A 22,560-nucleotide genomic window follows, 5' to 3' on the forward strand; every position below is an offset into this window, starting at 1 on the left:
TATGATAGATATGCTTGCTTTGATCTGCTTAGCTCTTGGAAGTCCAGGGCCTCCGGGCTGCTGGCCCTGTGCTGCCCAGGGTCCCTATGGACAGCTCTGTTCGCCATTAGGGAGTTTTTTCCCAAGAACCCCCTGTAACATTTCGCAACCCCCCAGAGGTTCATGAACCCCAGTTTGGGAACCACTGTTCTAGAGGGAGCCCTGTGCCTTATCTCCTCTTTCATGTGGAGATGTGGCCTTCTGAGCCTACATGGCCCAGCATGCATTGCTCCACTGTGAGCTGAGCAGAAGGTCCCTCTTACCAAATGCAGTCTGGGATGGTTCTGTAATGTACTTCATTTAATGCAAATTAGGTGTGATGTGGGCTCCCAGCAAGTTACCAGTCAGACATCCCTATATTAGACAGTGGAAAAGTGTCCCCAAGAAAGATGGTTGAATCACTATGGCTTGGATTAATTAAAACTAAGCTGAAAACTATCCCAGAGAACAGATTGTAGGGAACAACCTTGCATGATCTCGTGGGTGGAGGAAATGCACTAGATCACCTAATAGAATAGGTCTCTTTCCTCCTTAGCTTCTTGGATTCTCTGCACTTGCTCCCTGATGTCCCTCAGTTTCTCCTGCTCTCAATTCTACAACCTACAGCATATGCCCCTTTGTTCTTCTGCAGTGCTGATCTCGAGCTGGCTGCAGCCTCAGCCTTTCAGCGCATCTGGGGAGCTTTGGCTCAGCTGCCAGGGAGGAGGACTGTCAAGTGAGATCTCTTGGGTACACTTTAGACAATGGGATTAAGGTATCAGGTTGATTAAAGTGATATTAAGTGAAAGCAGCACTTTCCCTGCATGGAGACACATGAGAGCAGTTAATTGGAGCGCTCCACGGAAGCCAAATAATTCATGCATTTGTGCCAAATGTTTTCTCCTTTCCTAAGCTGAGGACTGCCAGCTCCTTACCAAGATCCCAAAGATCAAGTGTCTACGCAACAGTCGGCGAGAAGGTGAGTGTGGAAAACTTTGCAGGTACCATCTGCTCACAAAGTCACCCCTTCTGCCCTCCACTCCCCTAGATGGTATTTCTCATGGTTACAATTCATACTTGCAATACAGGTGAAGCTTTTATTTCCCAATCTGGAGGCTTTGGCAGAGAGAACCTGGGTTATCAATCCTCATGCTTCAGGGCATTTGTTGTTATTTTAAATATTTACGTTATAGTAGTGCCCACAGTCCCCAGTCAGGATCAGGACCCCATTGTGCTAGAAACATATAGGTAGACATGGTTCCTGACCTGAGAGAAGAAGACAATCAAATATACATTATATATACAGACACACACACAGTTGGGGAAAGCTAATATTTCATATATATAATACACCTACAAAACGAAATGTTGACTTTCCCTAGCTGTCCTAACAGCTGTCCTTCCGCGCAGCCACTTTGTGCTGTCTGATTTCTTATAGCCAGCACAGCACAAGTGGGTCTTGAGAGGGGATTTGAAGGAGGTGAGGGTAGCGGCCTTACATGGCATCCCAAGCATCAGGGGGTGGTGTGGAAGATGGGGAAGCATTTGTGGGAGAGACTGGCATCATAAAAGAGAAGAGTGAAAAGCAGTGAGGGGCCCTGAAAGTCAGGACAAGAAGCTGGAGCGCAGTACACTGGAAGGGGTGAGGGAGCTAGGTGAGAGATTGAGAGATGGGGGTGACTGAGCAGAGTGATAGGCAAGGAAGGTGATTGTAGCAGCTGTGTTTTGCAGGGACTTGAGGGCAGTGATGTGAGTGTCAGGGAAGCTGATGAGGAGGAGGTTCCAGTAATCAAGAGTGGAGGTTTAGTGGTGTAGACAGAAAAAAAAAAAAAAAGCCCATGCTCCCTAGCATGTCTCCTACTCCTGTGGTGTCATGGACCTGGCTAGGGCAGCTCTATGCCATCTGGGGAGGCCCCTCTGGTAGGGGTACGTTTATGACCCATTTACACTGTTAGAGCAGTGTAAAGGGTCCAGCTTGCCCTGGAGAATCAGGCTCCCTGCACCAGTATAAATGGCTACACAAGGTGCAAGGTAGTGGAGAATTTTTATTTTTTCTAAGTTGTAGAAGTTCAGGGCTTTCCCTCCCTTATCTCACCTTTCTTTTACTCTCTGGCCTTTCCACTTCCTTCCCCTCCTCTGCCTGTTCCTCCTTTTAGGGCTGATTCGCTCTCGAGTGCGAGGGGCCGAGGTGGCAACGGCTGAGATTCTCACCTTCCTGGACAGTCACTGTGAGGTGAACAGTGAGTGGCTGCAGCCGATGCTTCAGAGAGTGAAAGAGGTGAGACCCCTTCCCCACGTCATCTTTCTCTCTCCACTCAACTCCTGCCAGGATTTAGCTTCTTTTTTCCTGGCCCTGCCAGGCAGCTGACAGACAGCACCGTACACACTGTGAGCTTCAGCATCGAGGGCAAGCACCCAAATGCCTCCTTGTCCAACTCAGATGTTTTTAAGAGGAGTACGGAGCCTAAAATATTCCGTGCAACTGGCACCTGCTGTGTATTACCAGGACTCTTACCGCAGGGCCCCAGCACTTTCCTGTTGTGGGGGCGGGGATGTTCATAGATGGCAGGGGAGATGTGTGAAAATCCTTGTGCTGCTGACTGCTACTTTAACCTTCCTGGATACCTCTTCCACGTCCCCTCACATATAGACAACACACACAACCTCTGCATGGACTACTGCTCCCTTTCCACAACCCCCTTCCAACTGTTGAACCTCTCCCCTTCCCACCCCCCAAACCCTCCTGCTATTAACACCCTCTGCAACAAGCACCGGGCCCACAAAACCACTTCCCAACACAAAGTGCCCCCAGGGACTTTCTTTCTGAGGTTCACTGGAGAAAGGATTAATCCCAGGGCAGATAGAGTGGAATATCAGACAGCAACGTTGGCAGCTCTCGCCCTGAATTCACCATGGGGTCGAAGGGAGGATGTGACAATGCTACAGTGAACCTGCAGGGAAAGAGCAGGGGGGGTGCAGAGGGGGACTGATCTCTCTGCCACCTGCAAGTGCCGCATTCTCCATCTCTGAAGAAAGGAGCCCATGAGGTAATGGGGTCCAGGAGAGGAGTGGGAGGCACTTGTGCTGCTGTACATTTCATATGTCTGCTCAGTTTAGTATCAAGGGGAGGAAGAAGGTGAAACCTTAGAACTTCTTTTTAAGCCTGCTCAATAAATCCTCCATCTCAGTAGCCCGATATAAATGTCTACTTTACTTCTGCTCGTAAAGTCAAGCTTCTGGCAGGAGCAGCAGCAGCAGCTCAGTGATGGTGTCTCTGCAGCTGGGTCTGAGTGGTTGCTAGCAGGGATGGATCTGAGCTGCAAAGTTTTTGGACCCTGATCCAACCTTTTTAGAGTTCTGGGCTGGCCTGAGCTCAGATTTTGGTTCAGCCCATTATAGATATAGGGCTCAGTTGCCACGTTCAGATCTAGGTCCAGGTTCAGATTCCAAACTTGCCCCAAATTTTGTAGTTGTTTCGGCCCGGGGGTTTGGTTCACACCTATCTCTAGCTGTGAGGAGGCTGGAATATCAGGCCACCTGGATAGATGGTAGCAGAGCACAGACCATAGAAGGGATGAACTCTGACACGGCTGTTGACAGCGCTCTTGCACGGGCAGAATTAACTCATGCCTGTCCTGTCGCTGTCGATGAAAAATCAAACAGCACACCCAGGCTCAAGGCCTGAATATAGGCCACAGCAGAAGGAACTTGTTCTGAGAATAAGTGGCTGTGTGATCAGAAGGCAAGAGGTAGTAGTGACAGATGGATGGCTAGGTACCTCCAGCATTACCGACTCTCTCAATTTTATCGTGAGTGTAGAGATAGCAGGTGTTTTTCTTAAAGCCTCAGCTCCTGGAGTCAAGAATCTCAGCTTTCTTTTAATACAAAGTAAATTTCTAGCACCCATTGTTGCAGAGAATAGCTTGAAAATGTGACTGGAGTGCTCCCTGAAGGTTCAAAAACCAGAAGGCAAATAAAAAGCACCCAATATTTCTTTCTTTATTTTAAAAATCTCATGATTTCCAAGCCTGTCTCATTATTCTCAGGGACTAGTCAATCATCATGAGTAAATACTGTCTCCACCTTTGTGGTTTATTAGTTGGCTATGTGGTTGTTTTGGGTTGGTAATGAGCATTTTTTTATTGTATTGGCCTTTTTGTTTAAAAACATCGAAGGAATGCTGGATACTGATTCCTGCCTGTGTGACAGAGATATTAACCTTTGAAACTGGGACCCATGTCATGTGATTGGGGCCAGAAAATAAAGAGCTATCACTTACCAGTGCTCCTGTGTGCTAAACCCATATTACAAGAGGGCCCTTAGTTCCATTCCCCGTGTCATAGATATGAAGTTGAGCTGCCAGTTTCCCTATCTGTAGACATGTGCAGCAGCCATGGATTCATTACCCAGCTGCCACACGGGAGGTAATGAAGGGTTGCAATGTAATATGCTGCTTTATTTTTCCCTGTTGCTCTGTACATAGCCTCTTGTCTCTGATATCCTATTCTTTTGCCAGCCCCCCAAGAGAGGCCTGATTGTTCTCCCACTCTTCTGTTCTTACAGGATTATACCCGAGTGGTGAGTCCAATCATCGATGTGATCAGCCTGGATAATTTTGCCTACCTGGCAGCCTCAGCCGATCTGAGGGGAGGTGGGTAAGGCTAATGGCTGGGATAAGTTAGACCTGGGGGGGAGGTAGGCCAGGACCAGATAGTGAGTGGCAGCAGTAATAGTGCTCTGCTCTTTCTGACCTATGTGTTTTACTCCCTGGAATGACCAGCTCCAGTGGAGAAGAGGCCATGGAGCAACTTGGGGGTATCCAGAGAGGCTCTCCCCTCACTCTGTGTAACTGGCCCTGCATGTGGATGCTTCAGACACAAGATAGTAATTTTTTAGGACTAAAGATGGCTCTCTAGGAAAGATCTGCAGGCAGATTGCAGGCCAGGCAGGTATTCAGGAGATGTGCCAGAGTCTGACCCTTACAATGCTCCAGACCAGAATTCCCAGCTCCCAGTGACACCCACAGGGCACCCAACCCAGCCCCTCCTGCTATTGCTGAGCCCTCCAGTAACCCTGCAGATGAGCGATCAGAATGCACCCTGCTTGTTCTCCAAAACTCATCACACACACACCTGCCCATCCCAAAGCATGCAGGCCAACCCCCCTCGCAACTACTAACATCACCCATCACCTGATGGATAAATGATGCAAACAATCCCTCACCAGCTCATTAGCTCTCCTTCTACTCAGCAGTGCCTAAACCCACCAATAGGTCCCTCAGGTTAGTCCCCTAACCCAACCCCATTCCCTGCTGCACCCTCTGCCTGCCTGCACCCTCTCCATGATTCCCCCAGACAAATGCCACCATCAGCTGTTGAAACCCACTGATATCGCAGATAGACTCCTGACAGCTGCAGAGCCCTCCAGCCAGCGCACTGTGCTAAGCAGACATTAGAGCTTCCTTCTATCTCTTGAAGAGCATCCCAAGGTCACTCCTCCCAGCCGCCAAACCCTCCCACAGTAGCCCCTGAAAAACAGTCTCAACTCTCTTCCTAGCTGCAAAACCCTTCTACTACCATCCCTCCAACGTCATCTGGCTCAACTCTCTCTCCCTTTCAACAGTGAATCCCACCTGCCAACACCTCCTCTCACCATCCTCCCTGCCTTTAGAACCCACCCAATTTGTGGGTGTCCATTACCTGGCAGCATTTTAAGGATTACACTGAGCTCAATTCAGAAACGTGGGGCAACTCAACAAGTGATAGACTTGGGAAAACCAATGACAATGCACTGGAGCCTTTGTTCCCAGAAATACACTGTCATCCCACCAAGAGTGCTGATTAAAACCTCATAACTTTGTCAGCCAAAGAGGCATAAGACACACTGACCAGACTGCACCAGCCTTGATTATCACCTCTACCCTGACAACACACTCGAGAAGCTCTGGAAAGTAGTTGAGCACAGCCAAGTATTGCTAAGGGAGGGGAGAGCCTGGAGGGACTCCAAATGGTACAGCAATATGTTTACATTTTGATGCAATGTAGAAGGCTCTTGCTACTTTGGGGCACATGTGGGGTCACCTTGGGACTTCTGCTCACTTGGGTCACTGGTGGCCTCATGCATTTGCAGGTCCAGTGTGCCCCGCTGCCTCCTGCTGGTTGATGTGCAGGATAGTACTTGCAAATCTGGTATGGCACCTGCCACAGGTAGATGGGGCTGAGAGGGCAAAACAGGCACCCTCTCAACACCACCATACAACGAAGGTGTGGGTCTGTTTCCAAGGCTAGTGGAAACCTGTGTGTGCAAAACAATCACCAGGACCATCAAAAAAAAAAAAAAAAGGTGGTTTGCAGCATCCTGATAGTTTAGTTTGTTGTCCCCTAATGCCCTTGCTGCAGATTTCCTGAGTATTCTAGTAGCTGGCATTGTACTCTTACTCTATTGGCATCCCTAGTGTTTCTTTTCTTCTCAGGGTTTGACTGGAGCCTTCACTTTAAGTGGGAGCAGATCCCTATAGAGCAGAAGATGTCCAGAACGGACCCAACCCAGTCCATAAGGTACCAGTCTCTGTTGGGCTTGTGCTGCCCTCTCTTTGAATGCCATTGTTAAGACTTCATCTTTGCATCAGGAGTGCACAAGAACTTTCCTTGTGAGGACAAGATACCATCACCGTTGCTGCAGATGCTGTGCGAGGCATTTGTCCTGTGAGATGTTTGAAGCAGTCATGTGACACGGGTGAAAGCTGTAATTTATCAATTCGCTACTCCCTGAACAATGTAAGAAGTAGTGATTTTAAGTTAAACACATTTACAGACTGTTGCAGCCAGTTCAATCTGTCTACTTATGTGGCCCCTATCACTCTAGTATCTGAGTGCCTCACAAATTCATGAATTTATCCTCTTGACAGCTTGTGAGGTCTGGTTGTGCTATTATCCCCTCTTATAGATACAGAATTATGGCACAGAGGCTGAATGACTTGCCCAAGGTCACACAGGAAGTCAATGGCAGAGTCGGGAACGAAACCCAGTCCAAGGGCTTAACTACAGAATCATCCTTCTTTCCCAGCTTTGAATGTTCAAGTTTTTGACTGAGATAGGGGTGAGGCACATAATGGCTTCTCTGTTGACCGGTGTAGTCACTAGGTGGCTCATTACTGTGTACAGAGCGTTGAGAAAACTAAAGTGTGAAAAATGCTGACAAAACCCCCAAATTCTTGTCTATTTAGACGGCAAGGTTCTTTAACTATAGCACATAGGAATTGGAAAGCATCCAATAAATAGTTTGTGAGCCCTGTAGTGGTCCTCACTGTCTCTCATGTTTCTGAAACCATCAGAACCCTGACAGAACAGCAGTGGATATATGTAGCTGAGCCTTAGTAACAGTCCAGCAGTTGTTTGGACCCCACTGTGCCCATGTGGTTCCTTCATATTGAGTATGTTGTGCAAAGAGCAAAAGACACAACACAAACCTTCTAGTGATAGAATCTAACATGGGAGGAAGGCGGGTGAAAGCACAATACTTGGAGCCAGGAGATTTGTGTTGTATTCCCACCTCTGCTGCAATCTCATCATGTGATTGAGGTGTGGAACTATGTCTGGCCAAATTTTCCCCATCTGTAAAATGGAGATAAGGATAATGGGTGGTGCATGTTTACGAGGCTTAATTAATGAATGTTTCTAAAGTGCCTTGTGATCTTCAGATGACAGATCCTGTGCAAGGACAAATTATTATTATTGTTTTGTTATGTATTTGCCCTTTCTTCCTTCTCTCCAGAACCCCTGTCATAGCGGGAGGCATCTTTGTGATCGATAAGTCCTGGTTTAACCATTTGGGAAAATATGACACTCAGATGGACATCTGGGGAGGAGAGAATTTTGGTGAGTGGTGAAATTAGTCATTGCCCTCTCTTTCCCCCTACCATCTTCCTACTCACACAGAAAGTGACGCCAGGAAATCTTTGTCAGACAAAATATGCTTTCCTGTGGGCATTTCATGTAATTAATATAATACTTGCATATAGATGGGACGCATTTCCAATCCACAAAAACACCCCACTCCAAAGATCTGTGTATCAATGTAAGGTTCTAGACATCAGACAACCACAGTGTCAGTCAGATCTATATTACTGGCTCATGTGTATATCAAAGATATAAGCTCTTCAAGGTAGGGACCATCTTTTTGTTGTATATGTGCACAGCACCTAACAAGACAGGTCATGATCTTTGAGTGGGGCCTTCTAGGTGCTACAGAAATACACATAAATAACAATTACATCTGTGGTACTTAACATCAGATCTTCGGGAGAGATTCTCTTTTCTGTCCCACTCCACAAGTCTTCAAGTGGAACATCACCACCATTCAAACTTTCTATATACATCCCTTCTTCCCCTAGTAAAGGTGAGTTCTTATCCCATGACAATTGCTTTGAAATGTAGTGTTCCTAGTATGTCAGGCCTCTTTGGGAGTGAAAGCTGGTACAGATACTCATAATGAAGACTCTTAAACTGGGACCAAGATCTAAAACCCTCTGAGGAATATCTCCCCAGGTACTGTTATTTCACATAGCAAAGCACTGAAATCTGTTTCCCCAATACTACCAAAGGTGACAATTGGAGTCATCTCTTTCTCCCAAACGAGATGATGCCATGTGCTGTAGAATCATCACATGTAAGTGAGGGTTAGAGACAGCAAGAGAACTGAAAAGAGGAGCACAGAGAAATCAAGTATTTGGGACTCGATTAAAATGAATTGCTGGTGAGGGAGAGTGGAATTAAAATAACTAATTTATTTGTCTTTCCTGTTAACTGAAATGAATCTGTATATATCTCTTTCTGTATTTCAATACCTCATGTTGTAATAAAACCACTCCCTCTGGCCTGACTCTCTGGAATTATAAAGTGATTTTGCTCACTATTTGAGCAGTTCCAAACATGGCCTGTCTGCAGTACATATTTCTTGGGATTACCTAAGGAGTTCAGAAGGGTACTTTCCATTAGGTGGAGGGAACCCTCTCTAAGACACATAGGAAATGATGATCTGTCAGAATTCAGACATGTGGCAGTAGGAGGATCATTAAGAATGTGATAAAGCTGCCACAAATTTATTCTGTTTGCATTATTAATTAAATTGCAGATAAATTCCATTCAAAAGAATAATGCATCCCGTGCTTTCGGCTTCTGAAAGGATAAACTAGGAACGGGGAAAACAAAGTTGCGAGGTGGAGTCTTTGTTGTAAAGATCTGATGTCGGGTTACTCAATATGATATTTCTTCAGATTTCTGTAAACCTCTGTTGGTGCCCATCTCATCAATTAAAATACAATATAAAGCTCATTCCACCTTGACACATAAATTATATATCTATTAGATAATAGGAGGATAATAAAATAGAAAATGGTAATGGATATTTTTCATTTTTATTTTGTTTATTGAAAACCAGGTATTTGGTATATGACAAATCTTGATGTTTTTTTATAAAATTTATATTAAAAATGCCACATTTTTTCATGAAAAACAAAATATTTTACGGACCAACCATTTTTTGTGGATTTTTTTTAAAGGCCATTTTTTGACAAATTTCTTGTTTGAAAATTTCTCCCAGCTCTACTTGCGAGTGAGCAGGGTGAAAAAGGAGGCAGAGTGTGGGAGGCAAATGTATATCCAAAGGGATATGGTAAAAGGATGCTTCACTACACACTCCCCTACAGAATCTTGCTCCAGCTAGGAGACAGGAGTACCTTGGTCCCAGATGCAAGCACTCCAAGCACGTTTTCATGACAGCGAGATATATTAGGTATGTGGGGTGTATGATTCCCAGCTTGAGGACACATACCCATGCTAGCTCTGATCAAGCTAATAGAGTGTAGCTATGGCAACATGAGCAGTGGGAGGGATTAGCCATGCTCAGTACATACACATCCAAGACTATAGGCATATACTTGGGGCTGCTAGCCACTCACGCAGTTGCAGCTACATTATTTTTAGCACACTACGTCGATCAAAGTTAGCGTGGGTATGTCTCCCGAAGCTAGGCATCACACTCTCCTCTCTAAGTGTAATTGTACCCTTAGTTGGTAAAAGTCTCTTAGGGGAAGTGGAGAAACTCACAGTGCTTGAGTCATCTAAAACTGCAAAGCACTTGGAAACATACAGTACATAACAATCCAACATATGCCCCAGGAGATGGGCTAAATCACCTAGTAGATCTTCTCCATCTCCAATTTCTATTCCATATCTGAAGGAAAGAAGTCAGAATAAAATGATGTATTGTTGTGTGAACTGCATCATCTTTTTGTCCTTTTCACCTGCCTTCAAGGATCCTGCTGCTTTACGGATATGAAATAGATACGCTCTCTCTCTCTGTATGTGCATGTGTGTGCGCATGGCCGTTTGTGTCCTTCCACGTCCACCTAAAATCAAGAACTGTCTTGAAACCCATACATCAGGTTAACTGAACAAACTGGCTTCAGGATTTCACAATGGATATATTTGATATAGTTATTAGGATGCAACCTGGCCCAGAATGAGTCAGAACCTAGTTCCAGGAGTGAAAAAGCCAGTTGGACACAATGCCAAAAGAAATGTATAGCTTGGCTTTTTTCAAAGACCTTCCCTGCCTATGAGGTTGGGGAGCTTTCTTCTGCTGTTGTCTCTCAACTGATCCCTGTTGGGCACATACTGTCTGGGATGTGTGAGAGGAATCAAAAGATAGCAGTGAAAATGTGACTTACTAACATTTTCTCCTTTATTCAGAGGCAGAAGTAGAAGCCATTTTAAAAACAAATAACCCAATCACGTTAAACAATCCTGCCCACTCCTTCCAAAGGAGCTGGACTGGCAACCTGGGAGTGGGAGGCCTGAAGTATGGTAGCCATGGGGCCTGCATGGCAGATTTCAGGCTGAAAGGATTTTTTTTTAACTTAATGTTGTATCTCCTGCCCCATGGCCTGAGGAAGACCCCAGGTGAGTAAAATTTTTGAAAGAGAATCTATATGACCTGAAGTCTGTGGAGGGCCCCATTGTTGTAGGGAATCTTATGCAATTCTTTCCAACTCCTTAGTTGATTTTTTTGCCTACTACCCTTCCTCTTTTGTTGCTTTCACCTCCACATTGAGTGCAAGTGGGGAACCCATCCAGTCTGGCACAGTAATTCAACCTGGGGGGGAGACAGACAACCCATAATCCTTAACAAGGGCCTGTCTCTTCTGTGATGCAATGAGCTTCTGCACATCAAAGTCCCCGTGTTCCTACAATTCTTTAACAAAATGTTGAATTTGACTTCTGGATCGGTTGGGTTTTTGTCAGCAATGTGTGTGTGTGTGTGTGTTTCTCTCAAATAAACCGGACGGAATTCTGCTCTTGCGAGAGGTAACTGTGAGCTGCGGCCCAGTGTTTTCACTCCTCTACCATTTTTGGCAGAGCCAGGTGGGTTGGGAGCGTTATAATGAGACGGTGTGAGACAACTGAAGCATTAATGTGAGATGTACTGCAACTGCTGGGATTCCAGGGGCCAGGAGAGAGAAGGGAAGGGGAGATACAGTGTTTAGATGGGCAGTGGTGGCCAACTTTGCCATGGCAAGGGGCCACAAGCACCTGAGCTAAGCAGATATATTTAATTGGAAATACATAAACCTGATCAGCTGGGTCATTGCCCTGAAATTAGAGGGAGAGAGCAACCCTGGCCCACACTTGGCAGCTGTGTACGATATGCTCTGTTTCGAAACTGTACTTGAGTGATTTCAGTGGGGGTGTGGCAAAGGGAACAGGACTCCAGGCATGGACCACTTAAGTAAACGAAAGGACCTCCCTGACTCCTCTTCTCTCTGTCATTTCCTATTCTCTCACACCTGTCCACCTTTTTCCTCAATCTGTTCCTTTTCTCCCATGCACCTACTCTTCCCTATAGACTTGGCACCCATTCTGACTTCTTCAGGGGTGTCTATTTTCCTGGGGCAGCCCCATCTCTTGTAGACAGGGCTCGTGGGCCACTGAAGTCCAGTGTCATGTCAGCAATATCTGTTGCCAGAAGCCATTCTAAGTGTCTGACAGCCAAAAGGCCCAGGATAAATGAGTAGGTCTCTTGCTAAAGGGATGGTCTCAGAGAGAGGAGAGGGACGTGAGGAAGGTTGGGAAGTCTAAGAAGGATCAACTCAATTTTAACAAAGAGAGACATGTTTTCTCTCCATCAATTCGTCCCTTCTGGTTTTGCCGGGGATTGTGTCTATGGCATCTATGCAGGTAAAGGAGGCAAAGCCATTCAGGTGCCGGGTATGAGGCGGCTTTTTCTGGCCGGTATTCTTGGAAGTTTTACTTGTATTGCTTGTCTGGCTGTACCTTCTGATGCTTGGGATCTCTTCCAGAGCTCTCCTTCCGCGTGTGGATGTGTGGTGGCAGCTTGGAGATTGTTCCCTGCAGTCGAGTCGGCCATGTGTTCAGGAAACGCCACCCCTATGACTTTCCAGAGGGCAATGCACTGACCTATATCAAGTAGGTGTTGGGATATCGCAATGGCAGGTGGATCATCTTGATATTTAGCATGTCTAAATAATCCTATATCTTTCTTTCCCCCTTTCCCTTTTTTTTTGCCTGGGGATTCAGGGAGGATGGCACATGATTGAACATTTAACAAGATTCAACCTGAAGCCTCCTGCCTAGGCAAAGAAATGGTGCAGGTGCCCACTGCATAAAGCATATCCCCTTACTCTGGAATGCTAACCCAGAAGGACATATCCTTTGTGTCCCTTGGAATTCCAGTCCTGGGTATTCCTTGCCCCGTCCATCTCCTTCCTTCCATCTGAACCTGCCACAGGACTCAGGAGTTCTTTGTCACATTTTTTGTTACTGATTAGGAGATAGCACATGAGAGTTGCAGGTCCAGATGTACTACAGAGATGTATCTGCTGTGAAAAGAGCCAAATGGACAGCTTCCATTGTAGCAGAGAAGGGAAGAGAATAAAAATGAGAGAAGTTGGTAGACCTGTTGGGAGGGAGAAAGAGGTTGTTACAAAAAAACAAAGGGTGATATTGATCTGTGACTAGTCACAAAGGGCACATCTAGTCAGGGACAAAAGTGAATTAAGCTAAAGTGAACTACAGCCACCTCACTTCTGAATGAGCGTGTCCACATAGGCTTAATGCACTTTAACACTCTTTAACTTCACAACACCTTTAGACTTGGTCTGTGCTTAAAATTTAGGTCAGTATAGCTACATCAGTCAGAGGTGTGAAAAATCCACACCCATGACCAATATAGCTATGCTGACCTAACCTCCAGGGTAGGCACAACTAGAGAAACAGAAGAATGCTTCCGTCAACTTAGCTACCATTGCTTGGGGAGATGGATTACCTACAGTGATGGAAAAACCCCTTCCGTCACTGTAGGTTGCATCTACACTGTGAGGTTATGCTGGCATAGCTGTGGCGATGAGTTAACTTTCCCAAGACCTGGTCTACACTTAAAAGTTAGGTTAATATAGCCATGTTGGTCAGGGATATGAAAAATCCACACCACTGACCGATGCAGCTATACCAACCTAACCCCCAGTGTAGGTGCAGCTGTGTGGACAGAAGCGTTTTTCCATTGACAAAGCTACTGTCATTTGGGAAGGTAGTGTTCCTACACAGCCAGAAAAACCCCTTCCATCATCTTGGGCTGCATCTAGGCTGCACTGACTGAGCTATGGTGCCATAGCTATGTCAGTATAATCTCCACAGTGTAGACATACCCTGAATGTCTCCATGAGTACATTCCTAAGTTGCCAATGTTCCTTTATCTCCAGCTCCTGGGGGAGCTGCCACAAGCTACTAGCACTCAGCATAGCTTCTCCTTGCCCACCTGCAGGAACACCAAACGCACAGCAGAGGTATGGATGGATGAGTACAAACAGTACTACTACGAGGCCCGGCCATCTGCCATCGGGAAATCATTTGGAAGGTAAGCAGTCCCTGAGCCTGGCTAGCAGCCTTCCTGCTAATCGGCTTGTTCACTGGAAATGGCTTTCGCACTTTCACTGGGAGAGGGTAGGGAAAGGCTAAGGGCAAAGATGCCCTGCCCAGCGCTATCTCAGAACCACAGCTCAAATGGCTGGTTAACGAGATTTACTTTTAATTTACTTTATTTTAAATGGCAGCATATGTCCTTCCTCCCCTGCAGTGCCCTACTTAACTTGCTCTAGAATACAAGGCCAGAGGGACCCTTAATGAAATTAAAAGGCAACACATTAAGTGGATAGAAGAAAATATGTTTTTTTACATAGCAGGTAACCAGTCTATGGAGGTCTGAGTTGAGCAGGTAACTGATCAGACATTCCTGTGCTTACGCTGCATCCAGAGCCAATGGGACTGGCTTTTATTGGTATGAATGGCCATTAGGCATTAGAGTTAGACAGGCTGTCTGCCCCACAAAAAGGTTCACATAGGTGTGGGGCAGAGGGGAAGTTGCATCAAGAACAGTGAACTTCCCAAAGAAATTTAAAAACCTAAAGCATATTTATTAACTAGGAGAGTACCCTGAAGCCAAACATACCTCTGTGTATGTATCAGTTTATGGACAGCACATGGATATTACTGCATTGGCTAAAGAGATCCACGTTTGTGGTTGTCTCTCAGACACATGTACGTTCAATACTGATGTATCTCCTATATGCACTGAGCTCTGTAGATGCAATATGATGTAAGTGTCACTCTGTGTTTTACATCATGTTTTATTTCTCATGAATTAATAAATTATCTTTTTGAAATGTCTTTGCCTGCCGAATGTTTATCCATCTCTGGTCTGGCCTGAGTGCAGCCCTTGGGCCAGAGCCCAAAAACAGTTCCAATCCCCGTCCCTCTGCTCCCTGTCTGTTTGTGATGGAGAGCTCTCTGTTACACAGAGTACTTGAGCCTCCCTGAGCCCAAAGCTTACAGCGCCATTCATGCAGATCTCCTTATGGCTTCAGTAGCAGCTTTGTGTGAATAAAAGCTGAGTCAGGGCTGCAGGATTTGGCCCTTGGTAATTACATAATGTATAGTAATGGCTCTGTAAAGCTAACATGAAATGTACTTTTAGAAGGCTTATGTCACTGGTTAAAGGGACACCATCAAGGTTAATTGGGCCCTAAATGTGACCTGCTTCCCCACCAGTTACATCAGTTTATAAGATCTATGTAGTTCTTTATAAGGTATGGGCTGTATTATGGCTGCTCCCAGTTGGGTCCCTGAGGATGGCAGGAGAAAGAGGATGCATAAAAACAGACTCTTTCCCTTCCACTCACCACACCCACAGAGGGTGAGTATGCTGATGAGGGGGAACCACTAAGTCTGCCAGCAGCATCGCACGCCCCACGGAAGGAATGTTTGACTGGACTGGATGTGGGGCCAGAGCCCCGTTCCCCCTGATTCCTGCACACCAGCTAGAGCCAAGAGAATCGTCTGTGGAGGAGAGTGCACTGAATAGCTTTAATACAGGGCTATGGAGTGCAGCAGCAGAGGACAGTCCCTTGCTTCCCCCCCAGCCATATGGAGACATTATGCCCCCAGTGCTTTGTGCCTTCTCCACTACTCACGCACTATAGCTGCTCATCTACCCCATGCCAATAGCGCACCCTGGTCTGTAACAGCCATCATTTAACCCTTGATGTATTCTTTCCTTTAGAACAAAAGCTTCACGTCTCCTCTTCCAGGGAAAACAAAATCAGTGCCAAATGCCAGCTCCCGAGCTACGGGACGCTGATGAGCCAGTGCGTGCAGCACAGCCATAAGGAGCCCTAGAGTGACAATGCAGTTGTTTTTTTAAGTGACCATTTACATTTAAAGTTTCCAAGGAGTCACTGTGAACACAGGAAAAAATCAATTACAAAAATGATTAAACACACCCTTGATCATTGGGAGTGACCTGTTTAGCTTCCCAAGCCAGTCTGGGAACCAGCAGTTGTCTGCGTCTCTCTCTTCCAATAGAGCCCCACAGGGACATACAACAGTGAAGACACCTTCTCAGCTCTCTAGTGGTGCCACTGTACTGTGCTGTTTTTCCCTGAGCTAGAGGAAGTGCAAGAAATTGCCAGAGTGTGTGTTTGTTTCTTCAGTCCCCTCCCACATCAGGAGGCCTCTGCACTCGCCCCTCCTTGTCTCTCACTTACTTCAATGTCCCTGCTCTGCCCCCATCACATTGGCCAGCAGGCCAAGGGCAAGGGGGCAACGTTATACAGCTTCACACATCCCGAAAACTAGCCCTGCCCTCCCTGCTACCCCTCATCATCTCCGTTCACTGTAGCATTCTGAACAACATGCTTTTGTTTCCAGTATTGCAGACCGCATGGAGCAACGCAGGAAACTAAACTGTAAATCCTTCCAGTGGTACCTGGAGAATGTCTACCCAGAGCTCAAGTGAGTTAATCCTCAACTCTTAGAAAGCTGGAAACCAACTCTCTGAAAGGATGCAGGATCTAGGCCAGGGAGGAAAGCACTAGCCTCAGAATTGAGGAAGATCTGTGGCAGCTGGGAAGTAGGAAATCAGGACTCTCATGTTCAGAGTAAATCCTGCTCACCCCTCTCTTTTTGGCGAGAAACCCTCCTTGATTTCCTGGCCTGCACTTCCTCTTGACCCACCACCAGTTCCTGCTTGGACATTTGAGCTGGGACCTGGGAACAGGGAGGTGGAAAAGGATCTCTACAAGGTAAGTGGGGAGAGGTGGCAGCCAGGAGGCGGGCAGGTGGAAAGAGTACATTTTTGGGAGAGGGAAGGAGTGGCAAGGGCAGGTGTTTTTGTGGGATAGAGAGCTCTATTAGGAGACCTTCAGGAAGCCAGGTGGGGCAGCACCCATTGTTCATAGGGAGAGAGGACATGCAGTCCAAGGAAATCAGGATGTGTGTTGATGGAAGAAGAGCTGCAGACTAACAGACCTCTGGAGATGAGTCTGTTAAGATCTTAACGCTCTGTTGTGTGAATACCTGTTTCTGAATTTCGGGTGCCTCAGGGATCTGAAATAAAGTGGCTTGTTAAGGTATGGTTTGTATACATGCTTATGGCATTGCTGGAAGTGTGGAGTACAGCTCCCTCTAATCTAAGGCTCCAGCATTTTTGCTGCCCACTGTACTGAAGTCCAGGGCCAGATTAACCATTAGACCTAAGACTAGGGCCTCTGACTCTGGAGTCACAGTGACATAATCATATAGAGCCTGGAGCTCCCAAGGAACAAACTACATGGAATTGGGTCTGCCGCAGGACTTAGATGGGAGATTTTCAAGGAAAATCCCAGATTCTGTAGCAACTGGTCTTTGTGAACTGGTAACTGGCACTCTTCCTTCTGAGTCAGTACTGAACCAGTGCCCTAGCCCCGTGTTAGTGAGCAGCCATGTCTACACTAGGGCTGTGTTATTAGAATATGTTAGCTAACACAATCTAACAACACCCCTTTAAATCCTAGTCTAGACAAAGCCTAAGACTCAGTAGGGTTAGATGATGGTGGTTAAAAAGTTGATAGCCGTCTGGAGCCCTGTCCACACTAGCGGAGTGCTAGTTGTTACCACAGTGGAGATGAACTGATGGTAGCAATGGGGAAATTTGGGGCAGGGGAGGCTAGCATAGACATAGCTTTTTGCTGGAGGTGCTGTCTTTCAGAGGAGATGCAACCCTGAAGTCCTAACTCATTGGGGATATTAAGGATCCCTTTTGAAAGTAAGGGATACTAATACAGAGTTCTGGCCAAATCCTAACTCACATTCTGCCTCCTCGAATTCCCACAGACATTTCTATTGGGTATAATATTCTTCATTTGCTGGCCCCAACTATTGTGCGGTGTAACTGCATTCTGTATTCCACTCGAGAGGTGGACGCTCGATATAAATGCATACAGTGTATTGAGACATTTCTGGCTATAAGGTGCCATGCAACTGTTGTTATTTTTCTCCCAGGGTTCCTGAAAAGGAGCTGGTTCCTGGGATTATCAGACAAGGAGGACAGTGCCTGGAGTCTTGGGGCCAGGACACAGCAGGAAATTCTGTGGCTGGTGTGGGAGGCTGCAAAGGGACAGTGAGCAATCCCCCTGTCAGCCAGGTGAGGCAGGCTTGAATTTGGCTCTTTACTCCTGCTTGCTGCTTTTTAGCAGCTTTGACACAGTGGTACTGGGAGGATAAATGTTTAGGAAAGGTGTGTGTGTGTGATCTTTGGAATATCTGAGACCCTCGGCAGTGTGTCCTGACAGACAACAGTAGCCACTTCTGCACAGCCTTATAATAAGTTACAGTCTTTCTGCTGTAGGGGGTGGACAACATGCGAGTCAGAGTTTGACAATATGGCCCACAATCAAACCGCTCAGATTAAGCTGAAGCATTGCATGCTGGGACTTGTGTTCTCCACTGGCCACATTTCTGTTTCCAAGCTGGGGTGGCCTCAGGCGTCTCCATTTTATGCAAACTTGATGTGGGCCTTGGGCTTCGTGGCAAATTGTAACCATGGCCTTCAGTTTGACAAAGTTTGGGTGATCCTGATCTACTGTATTAGATATTGATTCAGTGAGATGGACATTAATGAACATATACAGATTCACAGGCAATGCTCCATTAACCCTTGAGTGCTACAGTGAGCACTCAGGAGTTGAGCTACTTCTCATTCTCTCTGCCTATCTCATCCTTATAGTGTGAATTACCATAGTATCCAGGCACTGAAATACAGTAAAGAAGGGACACATTATTCCTGCTAAAGGTGAGCTGCACTAGGGTTCATGCATTACACTGGAGTATTTGGCCTGAGTCCATGGGAGCGTACAGACACCACTTTCTGAGCACAATACAAACATTCACAGGATTTTGAAGTGGTTAATATACTCTTAACTGGCACAGATGCTGGTGGAAATTGAAATCTTTGCTATAATTACTGGAAGAATATATTTAAATACTTATTCAGGAAAGAAAGTCTGCACTTAAATAAAAATGTTGAAAGTACTTTTTAAAACAGTATTTGTAAGGGGCAGTGTCTGGTTAAAAAGCAGTTTTTAAAGAAACCTCATTTCTTTATGTTACTAATAAGACTGAACATAAATAAAACGTAAATAATTTTCCAATGCTAGCAATTGCAGCTCTGCTACCAAGTGGCATGCTACCAGAGCCATCATAGATTCTCCCCCCACTACCCCAGAATCTGTGTGGATCTGTAGGGTGTGCGTTTGCAGCCCCACAGCTTATTCCATGGAAGGGGACAAACCAAAAAAAAAGGACTTTTCCAAAAGCTACATTCTGGATCAAATTTGACCCAACACTGTCCTCTTTAAATAAAATCATACCAAAGTGCAATCCTAATCTGAGAAGTGATTTAGTAAAACAGCATTCTGGGTTATGAGAAAAAGATGTGTGGGTTGTTTCCTAGCTGCCAGCCCTGCAAACTCCACCTGGGGTCTGAAAGTCATGCACATCACCACATGTAACGGAGATTCTCTAAGCCAGAATCTGTCCTTGATGGATTTGCTCAGGTGTAATTTGAGGGGAGAATTTGGCTCTGCAGTTGGAGTTTAGCTAATAACTGTTGATGATGGGTGAGTCAGAATAGAACTCAGGTCCTGCTCCTGAAGTTGTGTTGGCTCCACAGAGCTAACAAAATGTAAGACATAGGGGGAGAGAATACTTGTCACTAAAAGTCAGCAAATAATACTTAGAGGGAAAAGATCTGTTAAGTAAGAAGATGCCATTTTTACAGTGGCTTTTCTGAATAAAGCCACACTTTATGGTAAGCAGCCAGGACCCCAGCTGCTGTAAATTGGCATAGTCCCTGTTACTTCAATGGGGGACTACATTACACCAGCCCAAGATTTTCTCATTTGACAGCCTTGCTACAGCAGGGAAGCAGCCTAAGTGAACAAAGGGTCCCAGTAAGCTATTTCATGCCAGCAAATGCTCATTCACATCTGTTATCTGTTGGGAACAAGTTTGTAGCCAGCATCCAACATGCCATTTAATCAGACTCACTGTGCCATTTCACTATTGTTTAAAGTCACTGAAATGTATTGCATTCGGTCCCTCTGCTGGGCCACCGTCCCAGTGAATAATAACCTTAATACTCGATGGGATGGGTGTCTGTCAAGTGGCATGATGGATCAATGCAATGGCTTATTTTCTATGGATGTGTGTGTGCTGTATGGAAGCGTGTGGGTTTAAATGTATGTGTTTTGCCTAATTTGATAAACTGTCTGTTATCCACATTGGACAATTGCTGTTGACTCCTGGGAGAAGTAGGCAGTGCATTTGCCTATTATGTAAAATAATCAGAAACTGTTGCCCATTACCTCAATTAGGAGACAGGGTCTTAGCTGCTTTGCAGGCCAGTAGAACCCTGGTTACGTAAGGGTGCTGTTCAGGGAGACACTTGGAACCCAAGGATAATCTGACTATTGGAAGCCAGCTGGACAGGTTTTGAAGTTCACATGTCAGGGTTCCCCAAACCTGAACACAGACTTCAAAGCCTGGTGCCAGACCTGCCAGCTCAGTCCATGGGAGTCTCTTCTCTGGTAAGGACTGAGAGAGGACTCCAGGATTTGGCTCATTTTTCTGTTATATCATTGCTACCATAATGATGGAATCTGTATCTTTTTGTTTTCTCCTCCAAAGGAGTGGGTCTTCAGTGACCCTTTAATTAGACAACAAGATAAGTGTCTCTCCATCACCTCCTTCTCCACCGGATCTCAGATCACACTGGAAGCATGCAATCAGAAAGACGGCAGACAGGTACTGTACTGCCTTCATAATGCTGTCACTGTCCTATGTTGGTATTAGTGTTGCCTAAAGACAAAGAATTGGCACTGGCAAGGTGACCATATAAACTAAAAGGTCTCTTCCATGTCTAGATTCTAGGATTCATCCCCCACATGTACATCTCTTGTCTTTCATAAACTCTGATGTGACCCTTCCCGTTACTAGGGATGGGATACAGATCACATTGCTCTGAGATACCCAAGGGAAGTGGTGAATGCGTCGTCATTTACTTATTTAGAAATATGTAAAATGTGCTTATCACTCAAAGCTGACCTCGCCTCTTGGGGTGGGGAGACAGGTGCCTCACACAGCCAGGACCAAATTGGGTTTGAGGCCTGAGTTGTTAACTGGAATGGACAAAGCACAAGAGGGGAACGATCCTGCACTTCTAGAAAATGAATGGGACTTACTAGGGCTCTTCTATTCCTGACTTCTGTGCTTCCCTCAGCAGCAAGGGAGAACAAGCATTGCATCGTCCAGGGCTGTGCTGGCATCTTTGCTAAGGTACCTATTGCCTTGGTAGCTCAGAGGCATGAAGCTGCATAGCCTATGACCAGTCCACAGCACCATCTGCTGTAAAGTACTACACATGTCTGAATTTAGCCCTTGCCAAAAGGAAAGTGATTTTAAAAGCATTCAGCCAGGCCCATCTATGGGAAATTCAGCCAGGCCCATCTATGGGAACCAGGAGCATAGATGTCTCCAGAGCGTTGGTTAATGCAGGAGTCTCTCGAAGAGCGGTCACTGTGAATATGCTGGGACAACTCTCACTGTCAAAATTAACCCTGCAAGGATAACCCAAGAGGGCTGTACTTTCCTGGGTCTTTCCCCCTCTGGGCGACCACATGTATCCCGAGCTGCGTAATTAGGTCACTCAGCTCTCTGTAAGTGCCTTCCTGAGTCCTCCTCCCAGTCGCAGAGAGGATCCTGGCAGCTGCCAAGATCATCAACTGCCCCCTCCTCCAGGGAGGGGAGAACCGGGGGAGCAGTGGGGCCTAGCACCCTAACAATGGCAATATTGTGGGGGCTGATCTATGTTTCCCTCCCCACAGTATTTCCGCTGTACCTAGGGAGAGTGCAAGACAGGGCAGCCCAGGCCTTGCTCCTCCTCCAGCTCACCGCCTCTCCTTGGCTCCAGGAAGAGGGGACTGGAGCTGGGCTGGGTGAAGAACAGCAGCAGGGTGGAGCTGCATCATTTCAGGGGCGGTGGGGTATGGGGGAAGGCTGTTTCCACACCAGGGTTAAATCTGGGGCAAGGAGCAGGATGTCGGGTGTTCTTGGTGCCCGGGATGAGGCAGCAGGGACCGTTCTGCCACAGCCACCCTAACCACCTGCTTCCTCTGCCACGTGTCTCCGAGGCCAAGATGAGTGCCTGCCCTGCCACCCTCCCCCACCCCTGCAGCTGCCTTTGAACCACTCATCTGCAGCTGCGAAGCCCAGATCATGAACAGTCCAAATCTCTTCCTCCCCATTCACCATAGCCCTGTGCTGAGGGCACTAACAGAGAACATGTTCCTTGAGGCTCACCCTCAGACACCTTCAGTGGTGTACATCTCCCTGTTCCTACCATCTTCTCCCAAGACATTATTTGTATTGTCTAGGACCATCCCCATCAACTCTAGAGAGCAACTGAGTTCTCTTGCTTTGCTCCTTCCCCTCTCACAAAGTACCTCAATTCTCTTTCCTCTACTCTGCCCCTCCCACCTCTCCCCACTTACAGGGGGTCAGAGTGCCGCTGCTGAGCCTGGGGCCACAGAGCCCACCCCCAGCTCTCCTCCTTGTTTGGATGGCAGGACACTTGATGCCCAAGTTGCACCCTTCT

At 46.4% G+C, this 22,560-nt stretch overlaps 1 protein-coding gene across 3 annotated transcripts in view; it reads left to right on the forward strand.

Annotated features, from left to right (window-relative positions):
- The window catches only part of GALNT16 (polypeptide N-acetylgalactosaminyltransferase 16), a 137,672-nt gene that overhangs the window by 88,439 nt on the left and 26,673 nt on the right, over nucleotides 1–22,560 (forward strand). For all 3 annotated transcript variants that reach the window (XM_048855869.2, XM_048855868.2, XM_048855870.2), the window contains exons 5-14: nucleotides 932–997; nucleotides 2,175–2,296; nucleotides 4,582–4,669; nucleotides 6,491–6,575; nucleotides 7,792–7,895; nucleotides 12,377–12,503; nucleotides 13,858–13,950; nucleotides 16,299–16,382; nucleotides 17,910–18,051; nucleotides 20,595–20,711. In XM_048855869.2, the coding sequence (XP_048711826.1) occupies nucleotides 932–997; nucleotides 2,175–2,296; nucleotides 4,582–4,669; nucleotides 6,491–6,575; nucleotides 7,792–7,895; nucleotides 12,377–12,503; nucleotides 13,858–13,950; nucleotides 16,299–16,382; nucleotides 17,910–18,051; nucleotides 20,595–20,711 (1,028 nt within the window). The remainder of the gene's footprint in view (nucleotides 1–931; nucleotides 998–2,174; nucleotides 2,297–4,581; nucleotides 4,670–6,490; nucleotides 6,576–7,791; nucleotides 7,896–12,376; nucleotides 12,504–13,857; nucleotides 13,951–16,298; nucleotides 16,383–17,909; nucleotides 18,052–20,594; nucleotides 20,712–22,560) is intronic.

This window comes from Caretta caretta, chromosome 6 (genome assembly GCF_965140235.1).
Source record: "Caretta caretta isolate rCarCar2 chromosome 6, rCarCar1.hap1, whole genome shotgun sequence".
NCBI classification, from domain to species: domain Eukaryota; kingdom Metazoa; phylum Chordata; order Testudines; family Cheloniidae; genus Caretta; species Caretta caretta.